General features: G+C 40.6%; 1 protein-coding gene across 2 annotated transcripts in view; it reads left to right on the top strand.

The window, feature by feature from the left end:
- CFAP53 (cilia and flagella associated protein 53) overlaps window positions 1–20,599 on the top strand; it is a 45,237-nt gene extending 24,638 nt beyond the window's left edge. For both annotated transcript variants that reach the window (XM_032259483.1, XM_032259484.1), the window contains exons 6-8: window positions 5,916–6,132; window positions 8,521–8,623; window positions 18,906–20,599. In XM_032259483.1, coding sequence (XP_032115374.1) covers window positions 5,916–6,132; window positions 8,521–8,623; window positions 18,906–19,134 — 549 coding nt within the window. In that variant the 3' untranslated portion in view covers window positions 19,135–20,599. The remainder of the gene's footprint in view (window positions 1–5,915; window positions 6,133–8,520; window positions 8,624–18,905) is intronic.
- The last annotated feature ends 3,762 nt before the right edge of the window (window positions 20,600–24,361 follow it).

Here is a 24,361-nt window from a genome sequence, read left to right as displayed (position 1 = left end):
TCCTGCATGTTCTTTACATGTGCCCCGGAACCTAAAAATGCTTTATGTATTTGGTTTGTATATATTTAGGATCATAAGCTCTTCTTGTTGCATTGATCCTTTTACCATTATGTAATGCCCTTCTTTGTCTCTTTTGATCTTTGTTGGTTTAAAGTCTATTTTATCAGAGACTAGGATTGCAACTCCTGCTTTTTTTTGCTCTCCATTTGCTTCGTAAATCTTGCTCCATCCCTTTATTTTGAGCCTATGTGTGTCCTTGCATGTGAGATGGGTTTCCTGGATACAGAACACCAATGGGTTTTCACTTTTTATCCAATTTGCCAGTCTGTGTCTTTTGACTGGGGCATTTAGCCCATTTACATTTAAGGTTAATATTGTTATTCTATTGTTAATCACAATATTGTTAATATTGTGAATTTGATCCTGCCATTTTGATGCTAGCTGGTTGTCTTGCCCATTAGTTGATGCAGTTTCTTCATTGTGTTGATGGTCTTTACCATTTGGTATGTTTTTGGAGTGGCTGGTACTGGTTGTTCCTTTCTATGTTTAGTGCTTCCTTCAGGAGCTCTTGTAAGGCAGGCCTGGTGATGATGAAATCTCTGAGCATTGGTTGTTCATAAAGGATTTTATTTCTGCTTCGCTTATGAAGCTTAGTTTGGCTGGATATGAAATTCTAGGTTGAAAGTTCTTTTCTTTAAGGATGTTGAATATTGGCCCCCACTGTCTTCTGGCTTGTAGGGTTTCTGCAGAGAGATCTGCTGTGAGTCTGACGGACTTCCCTTTGTGGGTAACCCAACATTTCTGTCTGGCTGCCCTTAGCATTTTTTCTTTCATTTCAACCCTGATGAATCTGACGATTATGTGCCTTGGGGTTACTCTTTTTGAGGAATATCTTTGTGGTGTTCTCTGTATTCCCTGGACTTAAATATTGGCCTGCCTTGCTATGTTGGGTAAGTTCTCCTGGATAATATCCTGGAGTGTTTTCCAGCTTGGATTCATTCTCTCCATCACATTCAGTTACACCTATCGAATGTAGATTAGGTCTTTTCACATAATCCCATATTTCTTGGAGGCTTTGTTCATTTCTTTTTACTCTTTTTTCTCTAATCTTGCCTTCTCATTTTATTTCATTGAGTTGATCTTCAATCACTGATATCCTTTCTTCTGCTTGGTCGACTCAGCTATTGAAACTTGTGTATGCTTTGCGAAGTTCTCTTGTTGTGTTTTTCAGCTCCATTGATTCATTTATATTCTTCTCTAAGCTGTTTATTCTCGTTAGCATTTCGTCAAACCTTTTTTCAAGGTTCTTAGTTTCTTTGCATTGGGATAGAATGTGTTCTTTTAGCTCAAAGAAGCTTGTTATTACCCACCTTCTGAAGCCTGTTTCTGCCAATTCATCAGACTCATTCTCCATCCAGCTTTGTTCCTTTGCTGGTGAGGAGTTGTGATCCCTTGAAGGAGGAGAGGCGTTCTGGTTTTGGGTGTTTTCATCCTTTTTGTGCTGGTTTCTTCCCATCTTTGTGGATTTATCTACCTGTGGTCTTTGTAGTTGGTGACTTTCAGATGAGGTCTCTGAATGGACATTCTTTTTGTTGATGCTGAAGTTATTTCTTTCCTTTCTTTAGTTTTCCTTCTAACAGTCAGTCCCCTCTGCTGTAGGACTACTGGAGGTCCACTCCAGACCCTGCTTGCCTGGGGATCACCTGTGGCAACTGCAGAACAGTAAAGGTTGCTACCAGTTTCTTCTGTTATCTTTGTCCCAGAAGGATACCCAGCAGATGTCAGCCTGAGCTATCCTTTATGAGGTGTCTCTTTGGGTAAACAAGGGTCGGGGAGCTTCTCAAGGAGACAGTCTGTCTCTTTTAGGAGCTCAAGTTCTGAACTGTGAACTCTATTGTTCTGTTCAGAGCTGCTGGGCATGTATGTTTAAGTCTGCTGCAGCAGAACTTGTAACCGCCTTTTTTTCCCAGGTGCTCTGTCTTGGGAAGGTGGGGCTTTATTTATAAGTTCCTGATGTGCTGTTACCTTTTTTTGCAGATGCCCTTCCCAGCAAGGAGGTAGCCTATTCACAGTCTGCTAGCAGAGGCATTGTTGAGCTGCCGTGGGCTCTGCCCTGCTGCTGTGTGAACTTCCTTGCAGTTTTGTTTATAGAGATATAGTTAGAATTGCCAGGGTAATTGTAGTCTGCCTCAATAATGGCGTACTGCCTCTGTAATGGTGGACTGCCTTGGTAATGGCAGATTACCTCAGTAATGGCTAACTACCTCGGTAATGATGGACTGCCTTGGTAATGGCAGACTGCCTTGGTAGTGGTGGACTTCCTCGGTAATGGTGAACACCCTTCCCCACTCAGAGCTGGACCGTCCTGGGTCCAGCTGTGCTTGCTGCAGAATCCTCAATCCAGAGCATTTCAGATTGCTGGTCTTTGTGGGGGTGGATTCCGCCCAGCCAGATCACCTGTTTCAGCCCCTTTTTTTTCAGTTGAATGGGTGGCTCTCTCTCTCAGGCGTTCCAGGCACCAGTTGAAACAGGTTTGTGTGAGTTTTCGTGTGGAGACCTGCTGCACTGGCCGAAACAGCCGGGCTGGAAACTCATGGTACTTTCAGCATGGGAATCTTCTGGTCTGTGGGCAGTGAAAACTTGTTTGGAAATGCAGTGGTCATTCACCCTCTGCGTTGTTCTTGCTGGGAACTGCGCTCCAGAGCTGTTCCTATATGGCCATCTTGGATCCCTTGCTCCGGCTATTCTCTATTCTTGGGGACATCTATTTAAGTTGTTTGCCCATGTTTTATTTGGGTTATTGGTCCTTTTATTATGAATTGTAAGAGTTCTTTATATATTCTAGATTCAAGTCCCTTATCAGATAAATGACTTACAATTATTTTCTTTCATTCTGTAGCTTGTCTTTTCACTTTTTTGATGGTGTCCCTTGAATCACAAATTTTTAAATTTTGACAAAGTTCAATTTAGCTATATTTTCTTTTGTTGCTTATGCTTTGGGGGTCTTATCTAAAAAATGGTTACCTACTCTAGGATCACAAAGATGTACTCCTTTGTTTTATTCTTAGAGTTTTATAATTTTAGCTTTTACATTTAAGCTTTTGATTCATTTTAAGTTTTGTATATGGTGTGAGATAAGGATCCTAATTCATTATTTTGCATGTGGATATCCAGTTATCCAAGGACCATTCATTGAAATAATTGTCTAAGTGTTCCCCTATTGAATTGTCTTATCACCTTTGTTAATTACAGTAAAGTAAAAGTTTATTTCTGGACACTCAGTTCTATTCCATCAATCTATGTATCCTTAGTCCATTATAACAAATATACATGTCTCGATTATTGCAGCTTTGTAATAAGGCTGCAATCAGAAAATGTGAATCCTGGCTAGGTGTGGTGGCTCATGCCTGTAATCCCAGCACTTTGGGAGGCTGAGGCAGGTGGGTCACGTCAGGTCAGGAGTTCAAGACCAGCCTGACAAACATGGTGAAACCCTGTCTCTACTAAAAATTAAAAAATTAACTGGACGTAGTGGTGCATACCTATAATCCCAGGGAGGCTGAGGCAGGAGAATCGCTTGAACTTGGGAGACCAAGGTTGCAGTGAGCCAGGATCATGCCATTGCACTCCAGCCTGGGCAACAAGAGAGAAACTCCACCATTGCACAGCCTGAGCAACAAGAGTGAAACTCTGTCTCAAAAAAAAAAAAAAAGTAAATCCTCAAACTTTGTTCTTTTTCAAATTTTTTTGGCTATTCTGGTTCCCTTGCATATCTTTGTATCTGGAAGTTATAGGGATCAGCTTGTCAATTTCTGCAAAGAATCCAGTTGAGATTTTGATAAAGATTGTGTTGAATCCGTAGGTCAATTTGGAAGGTGCTACCATTTTCACAGTATTGTCTTCTGATTGATGAACTTAGACTGTCTTTCCATTTATTTAGGTCTTCTTTCTTTCAGTAATGTTTCTTAGTTTTCAGAGTGTACATTTTACACTTATTTTGTTAAATTTATTCCTAAGTATAAAATTTCTATTTGGAAATAAAATTTTTAATTTTATTTTAGATTGATGCTGTTAAATAGAGATATAAGGACTTTTGTATATTGGTCTTGTATCCTGCAACATTGCTTAACTCATTTGTTAGTTTTAATAGTTTTGTTTTTGTTGTTGTTGTTGTTGTTGTTGTTGTTTTGAGATAGAGTCTCACTTTGTCACTCAGGCTGGAGTGCAGTGGTGCAACCTTGGCTCACTGCAACCTCTGTCTCCCTGGTTCAGGTGATCCTGCCTCAGCCTCCTAAGTAGCTGGGGCTACAGGCTTGCACCACCATGCTCAGCTATTTTTTTTTTTCAGTAGAGATGGGGTTTTACCATGTTGGCCAGGCTGTTCTCAATCTCCTGACCTCAAGTGGTATGCCCACCTCAGCCTCCCAAATTGCTGGGATTACAGGTGTGAGCCACTGCATCTGGCCAAGTTTTAATAGTTTTTTAGTGTATTACTTAGTTCATCCTTCTTTTTGGTTCCCAGATTGCTGCATCCTAGGTCTCAGGAGTCCCTTTAAGTGGGCTATCATGCTCTTTTGATACTGTCCACCAATAGACGTTGATAGTTTTCTTGATTCTGATACAATAAGATGTCCTAGGTTTATTCTGTCTCTGCCCCAGTCTTATAAGTGATTATTTTCCCAAATATTCTTGGTTCTTTTTTAGTGGGAAATGGTATTATATTAGTCTGTTTTCACACTGCTATAAAGAACTACCTGAGATTGGGTAACTTATTTAAAAAAGGTGTAATTGACTCACAGTTCCGTATGGCTGGGGAAGGCTCAGGAAACTTAAAATCATGGTGGAAGGGGAAGCAAGGCACGTCTTAAGTGGTGGCAGGAGGGAGGGAGTGAAGAAAGCCACACTTTTAAACCATCGGATCTCACCAACTTAAGTGGTGGCAGGAGGGAGGGAGTGAAGAAAGCCACACTTTTAAACCATCAGATCTCACGGAACTCACTATCACAAAAACAATATGGAGGAAACCATCCCCATGACCCAGTCACCTTCCACCAGGTCCCTCCCCTCGCACATGGGGATTACATTTCAAGATGTGATTTGGCTGGGGACACAGAGCCAAACTATATCAGGTATTTAATAATATCTACAATCTTGGTGTTGGATGAACTCATTGCTATTGGATCGTTACTGCAACATGGCAGTAGCCAACTAAAATTGCCTGCACTGAATAAACAGCAGGTCCCAACTTTAGCTGCACATTACTATCACCTGGGGAAACTTAAAAGGTATCTATTAAATAGGAATTTCTGGGGGTAGGACTCAGCCCTCAATACTTTTTAAAGCTCCCCAGGTGACTCCAAAGTGTAGCTAAGATTGAGAATTGCTGTAATAAAGTACAAAATGACTACCAGCTAGAGAGACAGTGCTATAAAAGCAGAAATGACTTAGTTTATCAGATTAAGATTTCATATACCTAAGTTAAAGTAAATGAAAATAAAGTATCATTGAAAACTATTTGGCAACTACTTTAAAAAACACTTGGGGAAAGTGTTTGAATTAACTTATTCAACCATGTATTATCAAACATTTCAAATGGATACAAAGCATTGCACAGTGAGCCCCCATATGTCCATCACCTCACTTTAATAACCATCAACTAATGGTCATTCTTGTCTCTTCTATATACCTACCCATTTCCCCCACTACTCCTGAGTATTTTGTAGTAAACTCCAGACATAGATCTGTAAATGCCTCAGTATAGAGCTCTAAAAAATTAGAATTGGAGCTTTTAAAGATTTTTTTTTTCTTATTTTTTTCATCTAGACTCAGATGAGATAAAGATTGTTTTCAAATGTATCCTTACTATCACTATCACACCTAAACATTTTAACAATATGAATTTTTATGTTACATAGGAAGATATGATAAGAGAACAGAAGATATATCACAAGTATTTGGCACAGAGACATGAGGAAGAAAAAGCTCAGGAGAAAGAATTCGATAGAATATTAGAGGAAGACAAGGAAAAGAAGTTGGCTGAGAAGGACAAGGAGCTGAAGCTTGAAAAGGAGGCAAGGAAACAGCTTGTGGATGAGGTCATGTGTACCAGAAAACTTCAGGTTCAAGAAAAGTGTAAGGAACTGAATTACAGTTATGTTATAGCTTGTCCTTAATTCAGTTTTTCAATTTACCAAGAAACTTACAATTGTAATACTTATTATGTAAAACGCCATGAGGGATGCAAAAAGGATGAAGGCAGAAGGCCCACTTTTGCAAATCTTATGTAATTTGATATATATATGAAGTTTTATATTCCAGCAGATTCCAAGCAGTCACAGGGGAGCTCTCAAAGTTAAAGGAACAGTACATCATTTGAATACTGTGTATCTTGGTGATTAGAATGAAGAGTGAGAAGATGGAGCACACACATACAGCTCCTTCTTGTCCTTTGTATCTGTCCTTCTTTTCTTTCCAAAGTTGTCTCCATACCTTTGTTTACGTAGTTGTCTCTGCCTATGATGCTCTTGATCGTGAAAAATCTAGACATCCTTCAATGCCAGCTTAGTTGACTCATGCCTGGAAAGGTCCTCTGTGTTCCCCCATCAAAATAAATCCTCTTTTCCAGAGCACTGTGGCTTGCTCACATCTCAGATAGCCAACTGGCCAGGAGAGTCTTTATTTGGAGACCATGCTCAAAGTTTGGAGAATCTTTTCCCCTTTTTAATACTTATATTCAATCCAGGCCAGTTACTAGGTATTTCTTTCATAAAGGGAGTTTAAGCTATTCTTCTAAGGGTAAGCTTTGTTTTAAGTTTCTGAAAGTTACATCTGTGCTGAGCTGACATTTGTCTCTTGGAAATCCCTGGACTAGGTTGTATCATACTGCTAAGTGATAGATAGTGTCAGCCCTGAGAGATGCTTAAGTGAACTTTATGGCTACCATTAATCATATAGCCACATTATGTCTCTTATTTAATACTACACGATGCCACTATATTACTTCAGCTTCAAGCAGTGCTTGGTCACAGAAGCAGGTTTGTTGAGAAGGTGAATTTCCACCTCCACATTTCTGCAATTTCCATGTCCAGCCCAATGGACCAGAGAGGCAATAAACAGATGGACACATTTATTGTTTGAGTACCATTGGATTTCACACTAGTGGTCTTTGCAAGAGGAAGCTTATCCTGGTCCCACTGATTAATTGTTTACTACAGGAATTCTAATAGCAGTAGAAAATTAAGCCAATATTAGTTGGAACTTTTAGAAAGTGAGTAAAAAGTTTAAAAGCTGAAAAGATTTTTATATTCATCAGTGATAAATGTTTTAGAAAATATTGAAAAAAAACATGGAAAATTTATCGAGACCATTTGTAAACAAGGAAGCAAAATCAACCATAATTCCACCACCCAGGAATAGCTACTATTCATAGCTTTGTATATTTTCTTCTAGTAAATTTACTACATATATAATTTTCCTTTACAAATTAGAATCATGTTGTATATGGTGTTTAATAGTCTATATTTTTCACATATCAAAAACATTTTATGTCATTTTTCATCAATTATAAGATTTGCAATGACTGCCTAGAAATCTGTTATAAAAACAGACCATAATTTATTTTACCTAAACACAACTAATAAACCTTTATATTGTTTCTAATCTTTTTACTGTCATTTTACAATTCCAGGTTATTGTCTCTGTACATAGTTACATAGTTCTTTTTGGATTGTATCTGATTGTTTAAGACAAATTTCTGAAATAGATTGTGGTACCAAAGATATGTACATTTCAGATGTATAGTAGCCTGTTGTATTTATTATTTTGTAAACTCTGTTCCCTTTGCCTTTTTTTCTATTGGGATGCTTAAATATTTTTATTAACTTATAAGAGCTTTATTTATTTATTTATTTATTTGAGACAGTCTTGTTCTGTCGCTCAGGCTGGAGTCAGTGGCATGATATAGGCCCACTGCAACCTCAATTTCACTGGTTCAAGTGATTCTTGTGCCTCCGCCTCCTGAGCAGCTGGGATTACAAGCGTGCACCACTGTGCCTGGCTAATTTTTGTATTTTTAGTAGAGACGAGGTTTCGCCTTGTTGACCGGGCTGGTCTCAAACTCCTGACCTCAGGTGATCCACCCATCTCAGCCAAAGAGCTTTATATATTTAAATAATATTTATTTTATAATAAATAAACTCTCAGTATGAATGGCAATGAACTGTTTGTCTTCAAGGAGAGAAAAGTGAGAAGTGTTTTAACATTGGTAATCTGGTATGAAAAAGGGTAATTATTGATTTTCATTGAAAATGATCAAGAGAAAATCTGTAGATTGTAGCATATATCAGCCTAAACCAAATTTATTTCTCAATTGAGATAAGTACTTGCACTTTATCAATTTAAGATCCAGTCATGATTCTAAGCTCTACCTTTCTAAAGACAATATGACTTTGGTGCCCAGAAAGATGTTGGCAAGTCTTGTCTGAAAGTCATTTGACATATAATTACTTTTGCTTTTCTTAGTGCAACGAGAAGCTAAAGAACAGGAAGAGCGTGCTATGGAACAGAAACACATACATGCAGGTCATAAAGAACTTCACTGTGAAGAGAAGGAGAATTTTGCAAGGTATAATTTTGTTTTCTATATCATCATTTGCTACCTAAAAAAACAGATTTTTGGCTGGTGTGGTGACTCACACCTGTAATCCCAGCACTTTGGGAGGCAGAGGCAGGAGGATCACAAGGCCAAGAGATCAAGACCATCCTGGCCAACATGGTGAAAACCCATCTCTATTAAAAATACGTAAATTAGCTGGGTGTGGTGCCACACATCTGTAGTCTCAGCTACACAGGAGACTGAGTCAGGAGATTGCTTGAACCCGGGAGGTGGAGGTAGCAGTGAGCTGAGATCACACCACTGCATGTCAGCCTGGGCTACAGAGTAAGACTCCATCTCAGAAAAAACAAAACAAAAACAAAAACAAAAAACACATTTTTGACCAGGCATGGTGGCTCACACCTGTAATCCCAGCACTTTGGGAGGCTGAAGAAGGAGGTGAGAATTTTGCAAGGTATGATTTTGTTTTCTGTATCATCATTTGCTACCTAAAAACCAGATATTTGGCCAGGCATGGTGGCTCGCACCTGTAATCCCAGCACTTTGGGAGGTTGAGGAAGGAGGATTGCTTGAAGCCAGGAGTTTGAGATTAGCCTGGGCAATATAGCAAGACCCTATCTCTACAAAAAAATAAAAATAAAAACTAGCCAGATATGGTGACATAGACCTGTAGTTCTATCTACTTGGGAGCTAAAGTGGGAAGATCACTTGAGTACAGGAGTTAAACACAGCAGTGAGCTATGATTTTGCCACCACACTCCAGCCTGGGCAACAGAGCAAGATCTGTCTCAGAAAAACAAAAACAAAAACAGATTTCCAACATAGAAGATTATGTGCTATAATTCACGCATTATTGACACTATTTTACATTAGTAGTACACTTACTCTTCTAGAAGCTCAAAGCAGTTTACAAAATTTCACGTAAAAGCAGGCACCAACTGTCTTGGTAAAATTAAATTCCATTGTCATTATGTATATTATGATTATATACATAGGACATTTGACTGGATGAATATCTTACAAAATAAGTTTGAAACACTTAAAAAATAGGCACCACTAGAAAACCCTGGGTGCTTTGGGAAATACCACTGCCCTCCTCTGACAAGCCTTGGGCTGGGATTAGTGTCTTTCTGATCACTACAACCAGGCTCAGTTGGGGGAAACAGGCAGCTACCTCCCTGCAGCTTTTCTTACACCATTGCAGTCTCTTCCCACTGGTGGCCGTGATACCTAAATCAGGCGGCCAGTGTAATGGAGGAAGAGGACCTGGCTTCTCTGATTACTGGTTACCCTCCCTGTTTCTGGAGCCTGTCTCCTGACTTACTCACACTTGGTGCATAGAAATAAGCTCTTCTCTTTCTAGAAAGAGCATGGCTAATGTGCCTGATCCCATTCTCACTTTGGGATCACAAACAACAATACCTGGCCTACCCTTCTGACTTCCTGCTATTGCCTCTGCTCTAGAAATCTTTCCTTCTCATTTTTAAAAATTCTCCTGTTGGAGATTTATGAGGACTCAATAAATATCACCTCTCTTCCCTGCTGAACTTCTGAATTAATGGCGAGATGAGGAAAAAAATGTGGGCAGAGGTATTATAGTTACCTCTTGCTACATAATAAAATACCCCAAAATGTGTGGTTCAAAGCAATTTATGATTATCTTTTATGATTCTGTGGGTCAACAAGGCTCAACTAGGTAGTTCTTGCTTGGAACATCTCATGTGGTTTAAGTCAGATCCACATGACTGAGCCTATATTCATCTGAAGGCTCAACCTAGGATACGTACTCATATAGCTGGCAGTGTATACTGACTGTAGTCAGGGATCTCAGTTATCAACTAGGAGTTTTAGTTTTCACCTAGAACACCTATATGTGAGCTCTCCATGTGATTTAGACTTCTCACAGTATGGCAACTTATTCTGAGAGGGAGAGTTCCAATAACAAGTATTCCAAGAGCTAGGAAGAAGCTGCCAGGCCAGTTAAGAGCTACACCTAGGACTGGCATAGCATTACTTCTGCGATATTCCATTGGTCATAAAAGTAGTTACAGGGCCCATCCTCAAGGGGATGGAGAAAGAAGCTCCACCTCTTAATTGGGTAGCAGAGGTTCACATTGCTGAAGAGTGTAACTAGGCTGGTGGCATGGGGAAAAAAGAATTTACCAAGACATTTGTAGGTACAGGCAGATTTATTAGAGAAAGTAGGAAAATTCAGTGTGAGAAAGCAATGGGCAGCCAGCAAGAGAAGAACTGGCTGCCAGCAAACAAACGCTTGCTGAAGATTTTATAGGATGGTTCTTGGGCTACTTGATAACACCAAGGTAGCAGGGAGCTAACCTGCATTTATCTCTCAGCTGAGATATTTGATGATAAATTGAAGCATTTGATGATAAGCAGAAAGTTTGTGAGTTTTGTACTTTGCACAGGAGGGCTATATGTCCTGGCCCATAAAGAAAGGCAGACCTATAGCTTATCTGCTTTATCTCTTTGCTTTCTCCTGGTTCCACCAGCCTGAATCCTTTTTCCTAATTAGGATTCTACATTTCCCCAACAGAGCAACAATGACAAATTTTTGGCACGTGAATGGAAGGTCTCATCTTCCAACTGCTTTCTGCCAACCAGACGTGTAGAGTTTGCCCTACCTAGGATTGTTAGTTGGTCAGGAGGTTACTTGGACCTAAATCCTTGGGTTGAGAGTTAAATTGGTCAGAGCTGTTGTGAGACCATGGAGGAACAGCATTTGCAGCCTAAAATTTTGTCCTGCTGTATCCAAAGGAGAATCATGGAGTTCTTTTAGTGGCTGATACCCTCATTGCAGTAACATTTTGGTTTGAAATTGTTATATTCTAGAAATCACAAAACAAGATACTGTATTAACAATACATGGCACAAAAAAATAAAGTAATATGAGCATTACTATTTTTATTTTTTGAGATGGAATTCCGCTCTTGTCACCCAGGCTGGAGTGCAGTGGCATGATCCCAGCTCCCAGCAACCTCTGCTTCCCAGGTTCAAGTGATTCTCCTGCCTCAGCCTCCCAAGTAACTGGGATTATAGGCATATGCCACCACACCCAGCTAATTTTTGTATTTTTCAATAGAGTTTCACCATATTGGCCAGGCTGGTCTCAAACTCCTGACCTCAGGTGATCCACCCACCTTAACCTCCCAAAGTCCTGGGATTACAGGTGTGAGCCACCGTGCCTGGCCAATATGGGCATTATTATTGATGGGAGAAGTGGGGCAACCTATAGCCAAACCCAGTTGAAGAAGCTTTGAAGTAGCTGTGCCAAAAAGGAATCTTCAGGAACTCCTTTTTGAAGGCCCTCTAATATTTTGATGTTTTTTTTTTAATCTTTTCTAAAGTTTTTTCTACTTGACTTGAGGCATTGAAGTAAAAGCAACAAGTTTCATTTAACAGCATGTAGGTGCCTTCTGCCTCAGGAGTAAGCACATCCACAGTACATCAATTTTGCAAGACAACCCCTGCTAATGAATTTAGGGCCTGTTGTTGGGCCTTGATGGCCATGACTTTAGCTTCCCAAGATTGCTAGACTAAGATGGTGATATTACAAATGCTGTGCTCAACCATGGGTATACCTGCTAACCGAAAGATTGCATGGGCAACAGAATGTCCTAGACCATTCCTCTCTATAATGGGATCATCAGTGGTGAAGATGCCAAATGATGGAAGGTTCGTTAAGTCCTGTTTCTGCTTCCTTTCTTCTGATGGCCTTTGAAGGGCCCAAAAGAAGAGCCCAGTTCCTTTTAAAGAAACTCCTGAGAAGAGACCTTGTAACCAGGGATAGGTACGGTTAGTTTGGACTCCGGTATAGTTTGCATAAATAGAGGGATCCCACGGTCCCCAGGAATCAAATGTGGGTGGGCGGTGACCTAGAAAGTAGTCATCCATACATAAAGGGGGAAAAGTTTTACTTGTTGTGTTATATGAATGTGGGGCCTGGCAGATAAGATTTTTAAATATTAATGGGATAAGGGAAAATCAAGGGAAATTTGGAGATGTATTAGTGAGGTTGAGAAGTGGTCCAGTCTCAACCTCCATTCCTATATATTCCATCCCAGTAACTGAACTGTTTATAGGCATAAAGGGATCATTATACATTTTGTTGGCATTAACTTTGTTGTTTCCCCACCACAGAGAAAACCTGCAGAGGTACACAGTGAACTTGTCGTCGTTGTCATATGGCTTCCATTCCTGGTGTATTTGATTACAGTTGAGGGTATAATTACAATGGGCCTGTGTCGAAGGCCCTAGGAAAGGGCTAGACCCTTGGGAGTTTCTGATGCAGAGGCGACTCTTGCAGGCCATATCTGGTGCCTTCCCAATCTGCTCTGTCACGGTGGATGATTGCCATGAGGGATCAATTGGCCTAGGTTGCCCTCCTAAACCTGTGTTTTTGGTGTGCATGTAAATGGTGTAGTTGAATCCAGAGTATTGGGCTTTTAAATAATTTCTTCTGTAGATAATGGGACTGCTAGGGGTATAATGTTATCCATGAGTGCCTGTCTGCATGGGCATATCCAGCTGTTAGTGCCGTATGTTATGTTAGCAACCTGAAATATTACTGGGAGGAGTGGGTGCCTGGCTCCAGCCATGGAGGCAGTAGTTAGCCATGATACAATAAAAACAAAGCCATATTTAAGGAAAATGATAATATATAGTGAACTCAGGGAGATAGGAAAGAAGGGCTGTAAAGAGTATGAGAAAAACAGTTAACCAAACACCTAGTACCTCAGCACACTGATGTGATATGGGGGTAAATGATATTACTAAGACAAATATAAAGAAGTTTCATCTAGGTGGTAATCTTGGAAGTCCCCTTGCAAATAGCAGTTGTAAACTACCTCCCTTATGAAAGCACCAATATTAAGAGGGTGAAGCTGCTTAAGTGAGGTGGGTGGATAATTACTGAAAGCCTGTAGTAGAATTGAATAAAAGGAGTCAGCTTTAAGAGTGAGGCCTAAAGGAGGCGTTGGATTTATTTTTATTTTTAAGAGATATTTAAAATTTCTAGGTTGTTTGGTTTAACAAAACTTCTTTTACCTTTTTTTCTTTAACTTTAAATGAGTTTTCAATGTTTATATTCTAATTAGACCACAAAAAATGAGTTTTATCTCAGCACCAGCAGCTCAGTGACAGCAGATTTAAAGCAGGCAGAAAAAAAGAGAAGATAGAGAGCTTTAGAAGACTTCACTTAACCTTATAGTGCAGGTTAACCATTTCAGCTCTGAATGTTTCTTGTTGTGGTTTGCCCGGTAGTTTAAAATGTACAATAATATGTAACCAGCTGGAGTTTTAAAGAGAATGACAAAATCAGGGGTTAGGATGTTAGAAACTGTCTTTCCCTTTTAAGTCTAATCCCCTGGATTGAACAGAAAAAGAGAAAAAGAAAAGGAAGGAATGGAGAGGAAATGGTTAGGCTTTGCATGAGGGCTTGTGAGCCTTCCAACCACTGCAGTGCAGGGTCAGTACTACTACCAGTTTTGTTTATATCCTGTCAGGGAGAGCATTAGCACCCCAGACCTACATGGTGTGGGATGAATTATTCCCACCCTTGCAAGTTATCAGTTAAGATGAGCTGTTGCCAGATGGAGCAGAGAGCCTCTTTAGCATAAGGCCATTGGGGTTGAGATTCTGTCCTGGGCGCCCTTTGATCATCAATCAGTGCAGTCCTTTTCCCAGTGGCTGAGCTTGTGGCACAGACAGCAAGCCATGCAGGGCTTTTAAAATTTATTCCACTGGGGCACTCTGCCTTTAGGTAGCCTGGCCTTTAACACCAATGGCAGTTATCTGGAGGAGTGTAGTTTTAGGGAAACCTGGAGGAGGCTGGGGCTTGTAAGGCAGCCAACAGTTGAGCCTGTTTCTTGCCTCTGCATTGTTCTTTCTTTTTAGCCCTGTCTTCCTTATTCTGCTGTCAGTTATAAAGAACTTGGGAGGCTAATTTGATGATTTTCTACATAGAGGTCATGTGTGTTACACAAGAAATTAGACATTTCTTTTTGAGAGTTTGAGGGTTAAATTTGTCTTAATGTTTTAGGATACAACCCAGAGGTGAGTCTGAAGGAATAGATGTGTTTGTCTCATGGCGAGACTGGAAAACATGCTGCTTGGGGATGGTGCCACTTAGATGCATAAACTGCATTTTCTCTCAGGATATCCAGCCAAGATGAAAAACGGTTCCACTTAGGTCTGCTGAGGAACTTGGGGTGCAATTTCTAAAGGGCTGTCCCACCTATTAGAAAAGTCCCCTCAGCCACTCAGGGGTCTTAAGCTGGATGGTCAGTCCTGGTACAAGGAAAATGGGTGAAGGGAGGACTCTGCCTGTGCTAGCCCAGGAGAGGTAGTGGGTAAGGGAAGACTCACAGTTTTGAGGCTGAGATCACCTGATTTAGTAACATCTGGAACAGAATGGATGGCTGACTCCACAGGAGAATTTAGAGTGAGAAAGAGAGGATCTACGTCACCCAAAACGTGTGAATTTGCTCTGAATGAGCTTCTGCTGCCAGTCGCATCACACATAGGGATTAGGGACTTGTGATCAGAGAACACAGGAGAAAACCTTCCTCTATTTCAGGCCAGGTGGCTATTTGGCCTTCAGGCAACACCAGATATTGACCACAGCCAATTTGTCAATTGCCAAAGAGATACTAAAAGCCAACTGCTAAAAGACTGAAAAAAGAAAGTAAACTCAGGTCCCTCACCTGAACAGGCAATGGTGGTTAGACACTTCCACATGGACACCTTTTAGTCCCACTGGAGTGTAGGTAGTGTCGGGTAGAGACTTACAATTCTCTCTCTGTGTAGATGCTGTCCACTGAGGGTCCTAAGTTGGGAAAGGGAAAGAGGGAGGGCAGAGGGTTCCCCATAAGGAGAGAGTTTCTTGTATGGAGAGAGTTCCCTATATAGGCCACTAAACTGTTGTGGGTGAGCAGTGACTATCTGGGCCAGTGGTGCAAGGGTAAAAGAATTTACCAAGACAGTTGTAGGTAAATAAAGGCAGATTTATTAGAGAAAGTAGGAAAATTCAGTGCAAGAAAGCAATGGGCAGCCAGCAAGAGAGGAACTGACTGCCAGGAAACAAACACTTGCTGGAGATTTTATAGGATGGTTCTTGGGCTTCTTGCTAACACCAAGGTAGCAGGGAGCTAACCTGCATTCTTCTCTCAGCTGAGATGTTTGATGATGAATCGAAGCATTTGATGATAAGTAGAAAGTTTGTGAGTTTTCTATGTTATCTGCACAGGAGGGCTCTATGTCCTGGGCCATGAACAGAGGCAGACCTATAGCTTATCTGCTTTATCTCTTTGCTTTCTCCTGGTTCCACCAGCCTGACTCCTTTTCCCTAATTAGGAGTACACATACGAGAAGGGAGATAGGTACTATGGCCATCTTTGGAAAATAGAATCTGCCATAGAGAGGTATCCAAACCATTATCTTTATTTCTAATAAAAGTTAATGGAGTGTTTTCTGAAATCAACAACAAATTCTCTGATTCTCCAGACACCAACTGAGCATCTAAGAATTAAACTCAATTCTGATAGTAACTACCCAGAGTTAGTACAGACCCCTCAGGGTAAGGGCTTAGTCCCACAAAACTGCTCCCATTTCAGACACCAGATGCTAGTCCCAGACCACCTTCTGATCAACCAGCTATAAATTGGGAGTTCCCACGACCTCCTCTTCAGGTTCAACAGTTTGTTAGAATTGCTCACAGAAAGCAGGAACACATTTGACTTAATGTTTACCAGTTTATCACAAAGGCACAATTCAGGAACAGCCAAGTGGAAGAGGAGCATAGGGGGTTCCATGCTCTCCGCAGGTGCACCATCGTTTTAGCACCTCCATGTATCACCATCACAGATGCTCTCAGAACACCCTTGTTCAAGAGTTTTTAGAACTTCATCTCCAGCCCCCACCTTCTCCTCCCAAGAGGTCAGTGGGTGGGGCTGAAAGTCCTAACTCCCTCATCAGTTGGTCTATCTCGTGACCAACCCCATCCTGACGCTACCCAGGGGCCCTACTCTAAGCCAGCTTATTAGCATAAAGTGAGGTGTTCCTATGAATAACAAAACATATTTTTAGCACTCAGGAAATTACAGGAGTTGTAGGAGCTCTGTGCCAAGAACTAGGAACAAAGATCAAACATAATTCCCATTATACCACAGCTGATATTTAAAATGTGGCTTATATTTCTAGCCACTGAAACTACAAAGAGGCCAGGCATGGTGGCTCACACCTGCAATCTAACCACTTCAGGAGGCCAAGGCATGTGGATCTCTTGAGCCCAGGAGTTTGAGACCAGCCTGTGCAACATGGTGTAACCCTGTCTCTAAAAAAATACCAAAAAAAAAAAAAAAAAATTAGCTGAGTGTGGTGGTGTGCACCTGTAGTCCCAGATACCTGGGATACTAAGGTGGGAGGATCACCTGAACCTTGGAGTTTGAGGCTGCAGTGAGCCATGATTGTGTGATTGTGCCAGTAGTGCGCTCCAGCCTGGGTGATAGAGTGAGACCCTGTTTAAAATTGTAAAATTATATAACCATTATGGAAAACAGTATGGGGGTTCCTACAAAAAAGTAATAGTAAGACTACTACATAATCGAGCAATCACACTTCAGGGTATATATTCAAAAAATTTAAAGCAGGGTCTCGAAGAGATATTTGCACAGAAATATTCATAGCACTATTCACAGTATTCAAGAGGTAGAAGCAACCCAAATATCAATTCAGTGGCTAGAAATATAAGCCACATTTTTAATATCAGCTGTGGTATAATGATAATTATATTTGATCTTTGTTCCTAGTTCTTGGCACAGAGCTCCTACAACTCCTGTAATTTCCTGAGTGATAAAAGTGTCTTTTGTTATCAATGAAATGAATAAACAGAACATGATATATATGTATGATGGAATATTATTCAGCCTTCAAAAGCAAGGAAATACTGTCACATGCCATAGTATGGTTGAACCTTGAGGACGTTATGCTAAGTGAAATAAGCTAATCACCAAAGGACAAATACTGTATGATTCTACTTTTATGAGATACATAAAATAGTCAGATTTATAGAAACATAAAGTAGAATGGTGGTTACCAAGGGTTGTGGGGAGTAAAGAGGAGAGGGGAATTTCAGATATGCAAGATGGAAATGTTCTGGAGATCCCTTTAACAACAATATGAAGAGACTTAACTACTGAACTGTACATTTAAAAATTATTAAGATGTAAATTTTTTTGTGGTTTTGTATTTGTTTTTGTTTATTGACAAGGTGTTGCTCTATTGCCCAGGTTGGGGTGCAGTGGTGTGATCACAGCTCACTGAAAAACCTCAACCTCCTGGGCTTAGACAATCCACCCACAAGCACATGCCTCCTGCCTTGGCCTCCTAAGGTGCTGGGATTATTACATGTACGACCTATGTAATTTTATTTTTTTTTTGAGACGTAGTATCACTCTTGTTGTCCAGGCTGGAGTGCAATGGAGTGATCTTGGCTCACCACAACCTCTGCCTCCTGGTTTCAAGTGATTCTCCTACCCCAGTCTCCCAAGTAGCTGGGATTACAGGCATGCACCACCATGCCTGGCTAATTTTTGTATTTTTAGTAGAGATGGGGTTTCTCCATGTTGGTCAGGCTGGTCTTGAACTCCCAACCTCAGGTGATCCACCCGCCTCAGCCTCCTAAAGTGCTGGGATTATAGGTGTGAGCCACTGTACCTGGCCATAATGTGTGATTACAATAAAAATTATACTATAAATCAAAACTGTCACATATTTAAAATGTGGCTTATATATGCAAGAAATTGTCTAGTTAATACCGAACAGAATGATAGGATGAAGCTAACCCACCCTCCCAGTCCCCAGCAGCATGAGAAGGGATGTGGCTCTTTGATCTGGAGCACAGCAGAAAACAGGGGTAGCAGCCTCCAAAATGAAAGGGGACAAGCTAAATTGAGCAGTTTGTTTATCTTCTCCAATTTTACCCATAGAGAAGAGTAAGGGAAGGGATGGAGGCAAACCAGGGACTATTCCCACATAGCAGTGAACATTGTGGGCAGAGAAGAAGCATTTCCTCCCTATAATCAATATTTGTTCTAGGATTATATTAATAATTATTGTGTAAGAAACTCATTATTGAGTTTCTCATCTATTCTCTGCTCACTCGGATTTTAATGGGAATTTTAATTTGACTTTACAAATTATATTTTAATTGTAACGCTCTAAATAAATCCAAATGATTTTATAATTTTATACTTTGACATTTCTAATATTTTAGACGCCAACGTTTAGCCCAGGAGTACAGGAAGCAACTTCAGATGCAAATTGCCTACCAGCAGCAGTCCCAAGAAGCAGAGAAGGAAGAGAAACGCCGAGAGTTTGAAGCAGGGATAGCAGCAAACAAGATCTGTTTGGACAAAATCCAGGAGATCCTGTCCACCCATCAAGTGCTGCCTCAAAACATTCATCCCATGCGGAAGGCATGCCCCAGTGAGCTTCCACCATAGTTCCATGAGCATTAATACACCTTTTCTTGGTCTTTTAATATCCTTAACTACAGTATGCTTGTATGTTTCTTTTAACTCATGGATTAGCTGTTCTTTCTTTTTCCCTGAGTTTATGTAATTAATTGAACATAATTATCTTCCTTCAAGTAAACCAGTGCCTTTTTTGGAATTCACAGGCTTGCAAATCCAAATGATATACTTCATATCATGTTGTTATTTTCCTGCCACCTTTGCCTCCTTTTTTTCTCACTTATTTCTAGCTACATTTGCTGACATCTATCTACTCATATGCCCATTTCTTCTTCCTTCCTTTCTCTTCTCACTCATGTACATAATTCAGTGTTAAGAGAGCATTTTTGCAGGCAGAACTGGGATTAACAGCCACTTTCATTAACCCACCTATTTAGTCATTAAACAAATATTTTCAGAGTGCCTCCCATGTGCCAGGCACTATTCTAGATCCTGAGACTACAGCAAAAACAAAACATACCCCTTGGTCTTGTTGAGCTTACATATTAGTGGAGGGAAACAGGCAATAGGTGTTAAATGCCATCAACCGCAAATGGCACTTAACACCTATTGCCTGGAAATTGCGCTTAACTCAGAAGATCCTCTAGCCCCTGCACCAGTTAGACATTCAGATGACTACAGCCCTGGCTGATGACTTGACTGCAATTTCATTAAGAGACTCTGAGCCAGACCCCTCAGCCAAGCTATGCCTGATTCCCAACTCACAGAAATTGAGGAATAACAAATGTTTATTGTGTTTTAAGCTACTAGGTTTTGGGGTATATTATTAGGCAGCAATAAAAACTAATACAGGGTTTTATCTTGAGCATGTGAGAGAGGTCAGATTCTATTTTAAAGGCAGAGCCAACTAGATGTGCTGATGGATGTGTATGTTGAGTGTAGGGTTTGAAAGAAAGTCATAAATAGAACTCCAAATTTTTGGTCTGAGCAACAAACTAGTAAACTGCCCCTGTGGTGGGGGTTGACATATCTCTCAAGCTGTGAACCTGGAGATGTTAGCCAAATGAAGTCAAAGAAATGAACAAGTTACTGGATAATTCTGGTCAGTATTCTATTTGGTAATTCTACCTCTGCACTGCAAAATGTTTTTCATATGTCAAAATATGTTTTGTATTATACAAGTTTTTGTGAAAAACAAATCTGGAAAGGTCTGAAATCTACATCATTTTCCTAAAGAGTCATTAGACACAATGAAATATTTTAAAATTCTGGAAAACCGTAAAGTAATGAAATGTAGTTACCTTTGTTTAGTCCTCTGTTACTCATACTTACTTAATCCTGAAACACTTTTTAAAAAAATTTAACCTATTAACACCTTTTGGTAAATGCTTGTCTTTCTTCTGCATATTCATAAGATTCATTACATCCTCTCAGTGGGATATTCAGAGAAGCTTTCTGCAGGATATTATTTTCTCAATAAAATCATGCTTATTTCTAGTAGCTCGGCCAATGTTTTATGCAAAAATTCTAGACAACTTAAATTTATTATTTCAGACCAATTTTTAAAAATTATATTGAGGTTCACTTTCCATACTGTAAAGTCTACCCATTATGAGTGATTTATAAAGTGATTCTTGACAAATTTAGAGCTTTGCAATCACCACCACAATCTAGTTTTAGAAAGCTTCCATTATCCCAAAAAGTTTTCTTGTGCATGTTTGCATCTTTAGATGTAAATCCATCTTTACCCAGTGGCAAACAAACACTGACCAACTTGTGTGTCCATAGTTGTCTTTTCTTGAAATTTCATCTTAATAGAATCATTCAACGTGTACTCTTTCATGTTTGCCTTTCAGTTACCATGTTTTTGAGGTTCATCCATGATACTGGATGCATCTGTAGCTGATTCCTTTTGATTTCTGTAGTATTCTTTTGTATGTATGAATATGCCACATTTTATATATCCATTCACTAGTTCAGGGACATTTTCATTATTTCTAAGCTTTGGCTGCTATGAACATGCACATACAAGTCTTGGTGTGAACCTACACTTTCATTTCTCTTTAGATGAGATACCTTTAGATAGTTTAGATACCTAAGAATGGAATTGCTAGGTCTTACAGTGTTTTTCGCTTAAGTTGCCAAGCTGTTTCAAGTGACACTGTCATATCACATTCCCGTTGCAACGTATGAAGTTTCCAGTTTCCCCACATCCTTGTCAGCACTTGTAATAGCAATTCTATTGACTGTGGAAAGTATCTTGTTGTGGTTTTAATTTGCATTTTCCTAATGACTAATGATGTTGAGCATTTTTTCATGAGCTTCTTAGCCCATCATGTGTCTCATTCTGTGAAGTGTTTATTTAGATCTTTCCCCCCATTTTCTAATTGGATCGTCTTCTTATTACTGAGTTGGAGGAGTTCTTTATATAGTCTGGATACAAGTCTCAGCTACTTGGGAGGCTAAGATGGAAGGATCACTTGAGCCCAGGAGGATAAGGCTCTAGTGAGATTTGATGTTGCCGCTGCACTCCAGTCTGGGCGACAGAGCAAGACACTGCCTCTGAAAAAGGTTTTTTTTTTTGGTCTTTGTCTCTAGTTTCCAGCACAGAGTTCCTAAAACCCTTGTAATTTCCTACGTGATAGAGGTCTCTTGCTTTTCCTAAGCAGCCCCTTTGGACCACACTTGAGTTTATGTTAATGCTAATTTTCTAAGGGCCTTATCCCTTTCTAAGAAAGCTTCAGGAAGATGCTGGTCACCACAAAGACCAAGTGAACAGAGGGCTGAAACTTTTAGTCCTGCTCACTGACCTCCTTGAAGGGGAGGAATGGGAGGGTGGGGATGGGAGATTCAATTCTGTTCAAAACTCTTGAACAATAATGTTCAGAGAGCTTTCAGATTGGTGAACACATTGAGGTGCTTTGAGGGACAAGTGCCCAGAGAGGGAAGAGAAGCTCTGTACCCCCCACCCCATACCTTGCCCTATGCATCTCCTCCATTTGTTTAAAGCTGAGTTGCATCCTTCATAATAAACCAGTCAATGCAAGTAAAGTATGTTTCTAAGTTCTGTTAGCCATCCTAGCAAACTGTGGAACCTAAAGAGTAGGTCATGGGAATCCCTGATTTATAACCAGTCAGTCTGAAGTATGGGTGGTCCAGGACTCCACACTGGTTTCTGAATGGAGGCAGTCTTGTGGGACTGGACCCTTGAATTGTTGGATACTCAGTTGGTATCAAGAGAATCACAGAGTTGGTTGTTGGTGTTTGAAAATGCATTATTTAGGCTGGGCACAGTGGCTCACATCTGTAATCCCAGCACTTTGGGAGGCTGAGGCAGGTAGATAACCTTAGGTCAGGAGTTCAAGACCAGGCTGGCCAACCCGGTGAAACCTGTTCTCTACTAACAATACAAAAATTGGCCGGGTGTGGTGGCAGGCACCTGAAGTCCCAGCTACTCAACAGGCTGAGGCAGGAGAATCGCTTGAACCCCAGAGGTGGAGGTTGCAGTGAGCCGAGGTTGCGCCGTTGAACTCCAGCCTGGGCAACAAGAGCAAGACTTGGTCTCAAAAAAAAAAAAAAAAAAAAGAAAAGAAAAGAAAATACGCCATTTAGTAAGTGATAGTGCTGGTATTTGAACCCAGTCTGATTATAGAGTCTGTGCTTTTAGCCACTCCACTTTACCACCTCCCCACAACAGATAGTACAGGTAAAATAAATGAACTGTAGATCTGTAGAGCTTAAAAACCCATCACAAATATTTTAAGTTAGTTTCTTGACTTTGCAAGAAACAGAAGCCCAAAGAAATCTTCTGTCTCTTGGTTTGGTACTGTTTCCATCACATATGATCATTATTTCTTACCAAAATCTAATTTGGTATCAAAGTACTCTTAATCGATCAATATGCCCTTTAAGCCTTGCTTTTTAGCAATGCTGTTGGCATTTTCACTCCATTGCCATCATTTTATGGTCTCTATCCAAACCTTTATGTTTGCTAACATAGCATTTAGTGCAGATCTGTCAAATACACCAATGCATGTGCATTCCATAAATTACACACAGGCATGAATATTTTTCCTTCTATAAACCATCCTTCTGATGTTTTCATTACCTTGTATAAACGGGGCAAACAGCCTCTCAGAATATAGCTGAAAATTTCATCTAATAAAAAGAATAGCTGCCTCTCTAGAACGGCCCCTGAGATAACTTGAAAAGGGTATTTTATTGTAGTTAGTGCAGGGAACAACAAAAAGACGTGATTCCATTTATGCCTCTTGTGAAGCTGTCAGCTGGACAGGTTCTGAGAGCCTAAACTGCCTCCAAATGTCAATTGTTTTCCTATAAAGTGCTAAGACATGTGTTTTGGGTAGAAGATGAGGGTTATTAGCTTAGTGCTTCCAAGCACTGCTATGTGAGCCCTTTATTTGAAATGACTTTGTAGATACAGTTTTGGGAAAATGGACATAGTGAGACAGTTTCAGTCTAGGTTCTTGCCCCACGTGTGTGATTTCAGGTTGGGCTTTCTGGGATTCGTTTTTCTTGCCTAAAAACTGAGGTACTTCTAGACCTGAAAAGGACCTGAGAGGGTGTCTAGTTCAAATCCTTCCCTTTACAAATGAGAAACCATCTTGGGTTTGGTTCTCCTGAAATCAGAGAACCATGGCAAGAATGTGTTACAGAGTGGTTATCACTGCAGGTAACTGGGTCTCATGGTACCTGGAGACCTGCTGAGGAACTGTCTAGAAAGCCTCTCAGATTTGAAGTGCACAGGGGTGGAGGCTGGGCATTGATCTCCTCACCCTTGACTCCTTTGGTCAAGGGTTGTCTCAAGGGGCACTGACCCCCCACACCAGGTGAGGAGGCTTACAGAGGCTGTGAGGGATTCCCTCCTAAACCACGGTGTCCAAAGCTCTATTTAGCACCTGTGTGTGCTGCTGCCACCTTGTGGTCGTATCTTTCTCCTTGATCAGCTTCAAATTCCTCTAAGCCCGGCAGAGAGACAGAGGAAGACCTATTGGTCAAAAGAGGGATCTTTACTCAATGACCATAAGACAGAAAGGGGCAAAATTTCTCACGCTTCAACCTTACACAAGCCCCAGAGGCTTGTGGAGATGAGGGGGCCACCATCCAGAAGGGGAGGAGGACAGGGGAGTTCCTGGAGACAGGGGGATCACCAGGCAGCCCGGTGGGGCATCTCTGGGTTCAGAGCTCCCAGGGCCACACAGTCCGGGACCTCACTACTGCCAGGGCCTGTCTTATC

The sequence above is a fragment of the Sapajus apella genome, unplaced genomic scaffold (assembly GCF_009761245.1).
Source record: "Sapajus apella isolate SASKATOON/1434 unplaced genomic scaffold, GSC_monkey_1.0 scaffold109, whole genome shotgun sequence".
NCBI lineage: Eukaryota > Metazoa > Chordata > Mammalia > Primates > Cebidae > Sapajus > Sapajus apella.
This window is presented reverse-complemented; position numbering and strand designations above follow the sequence as displayed.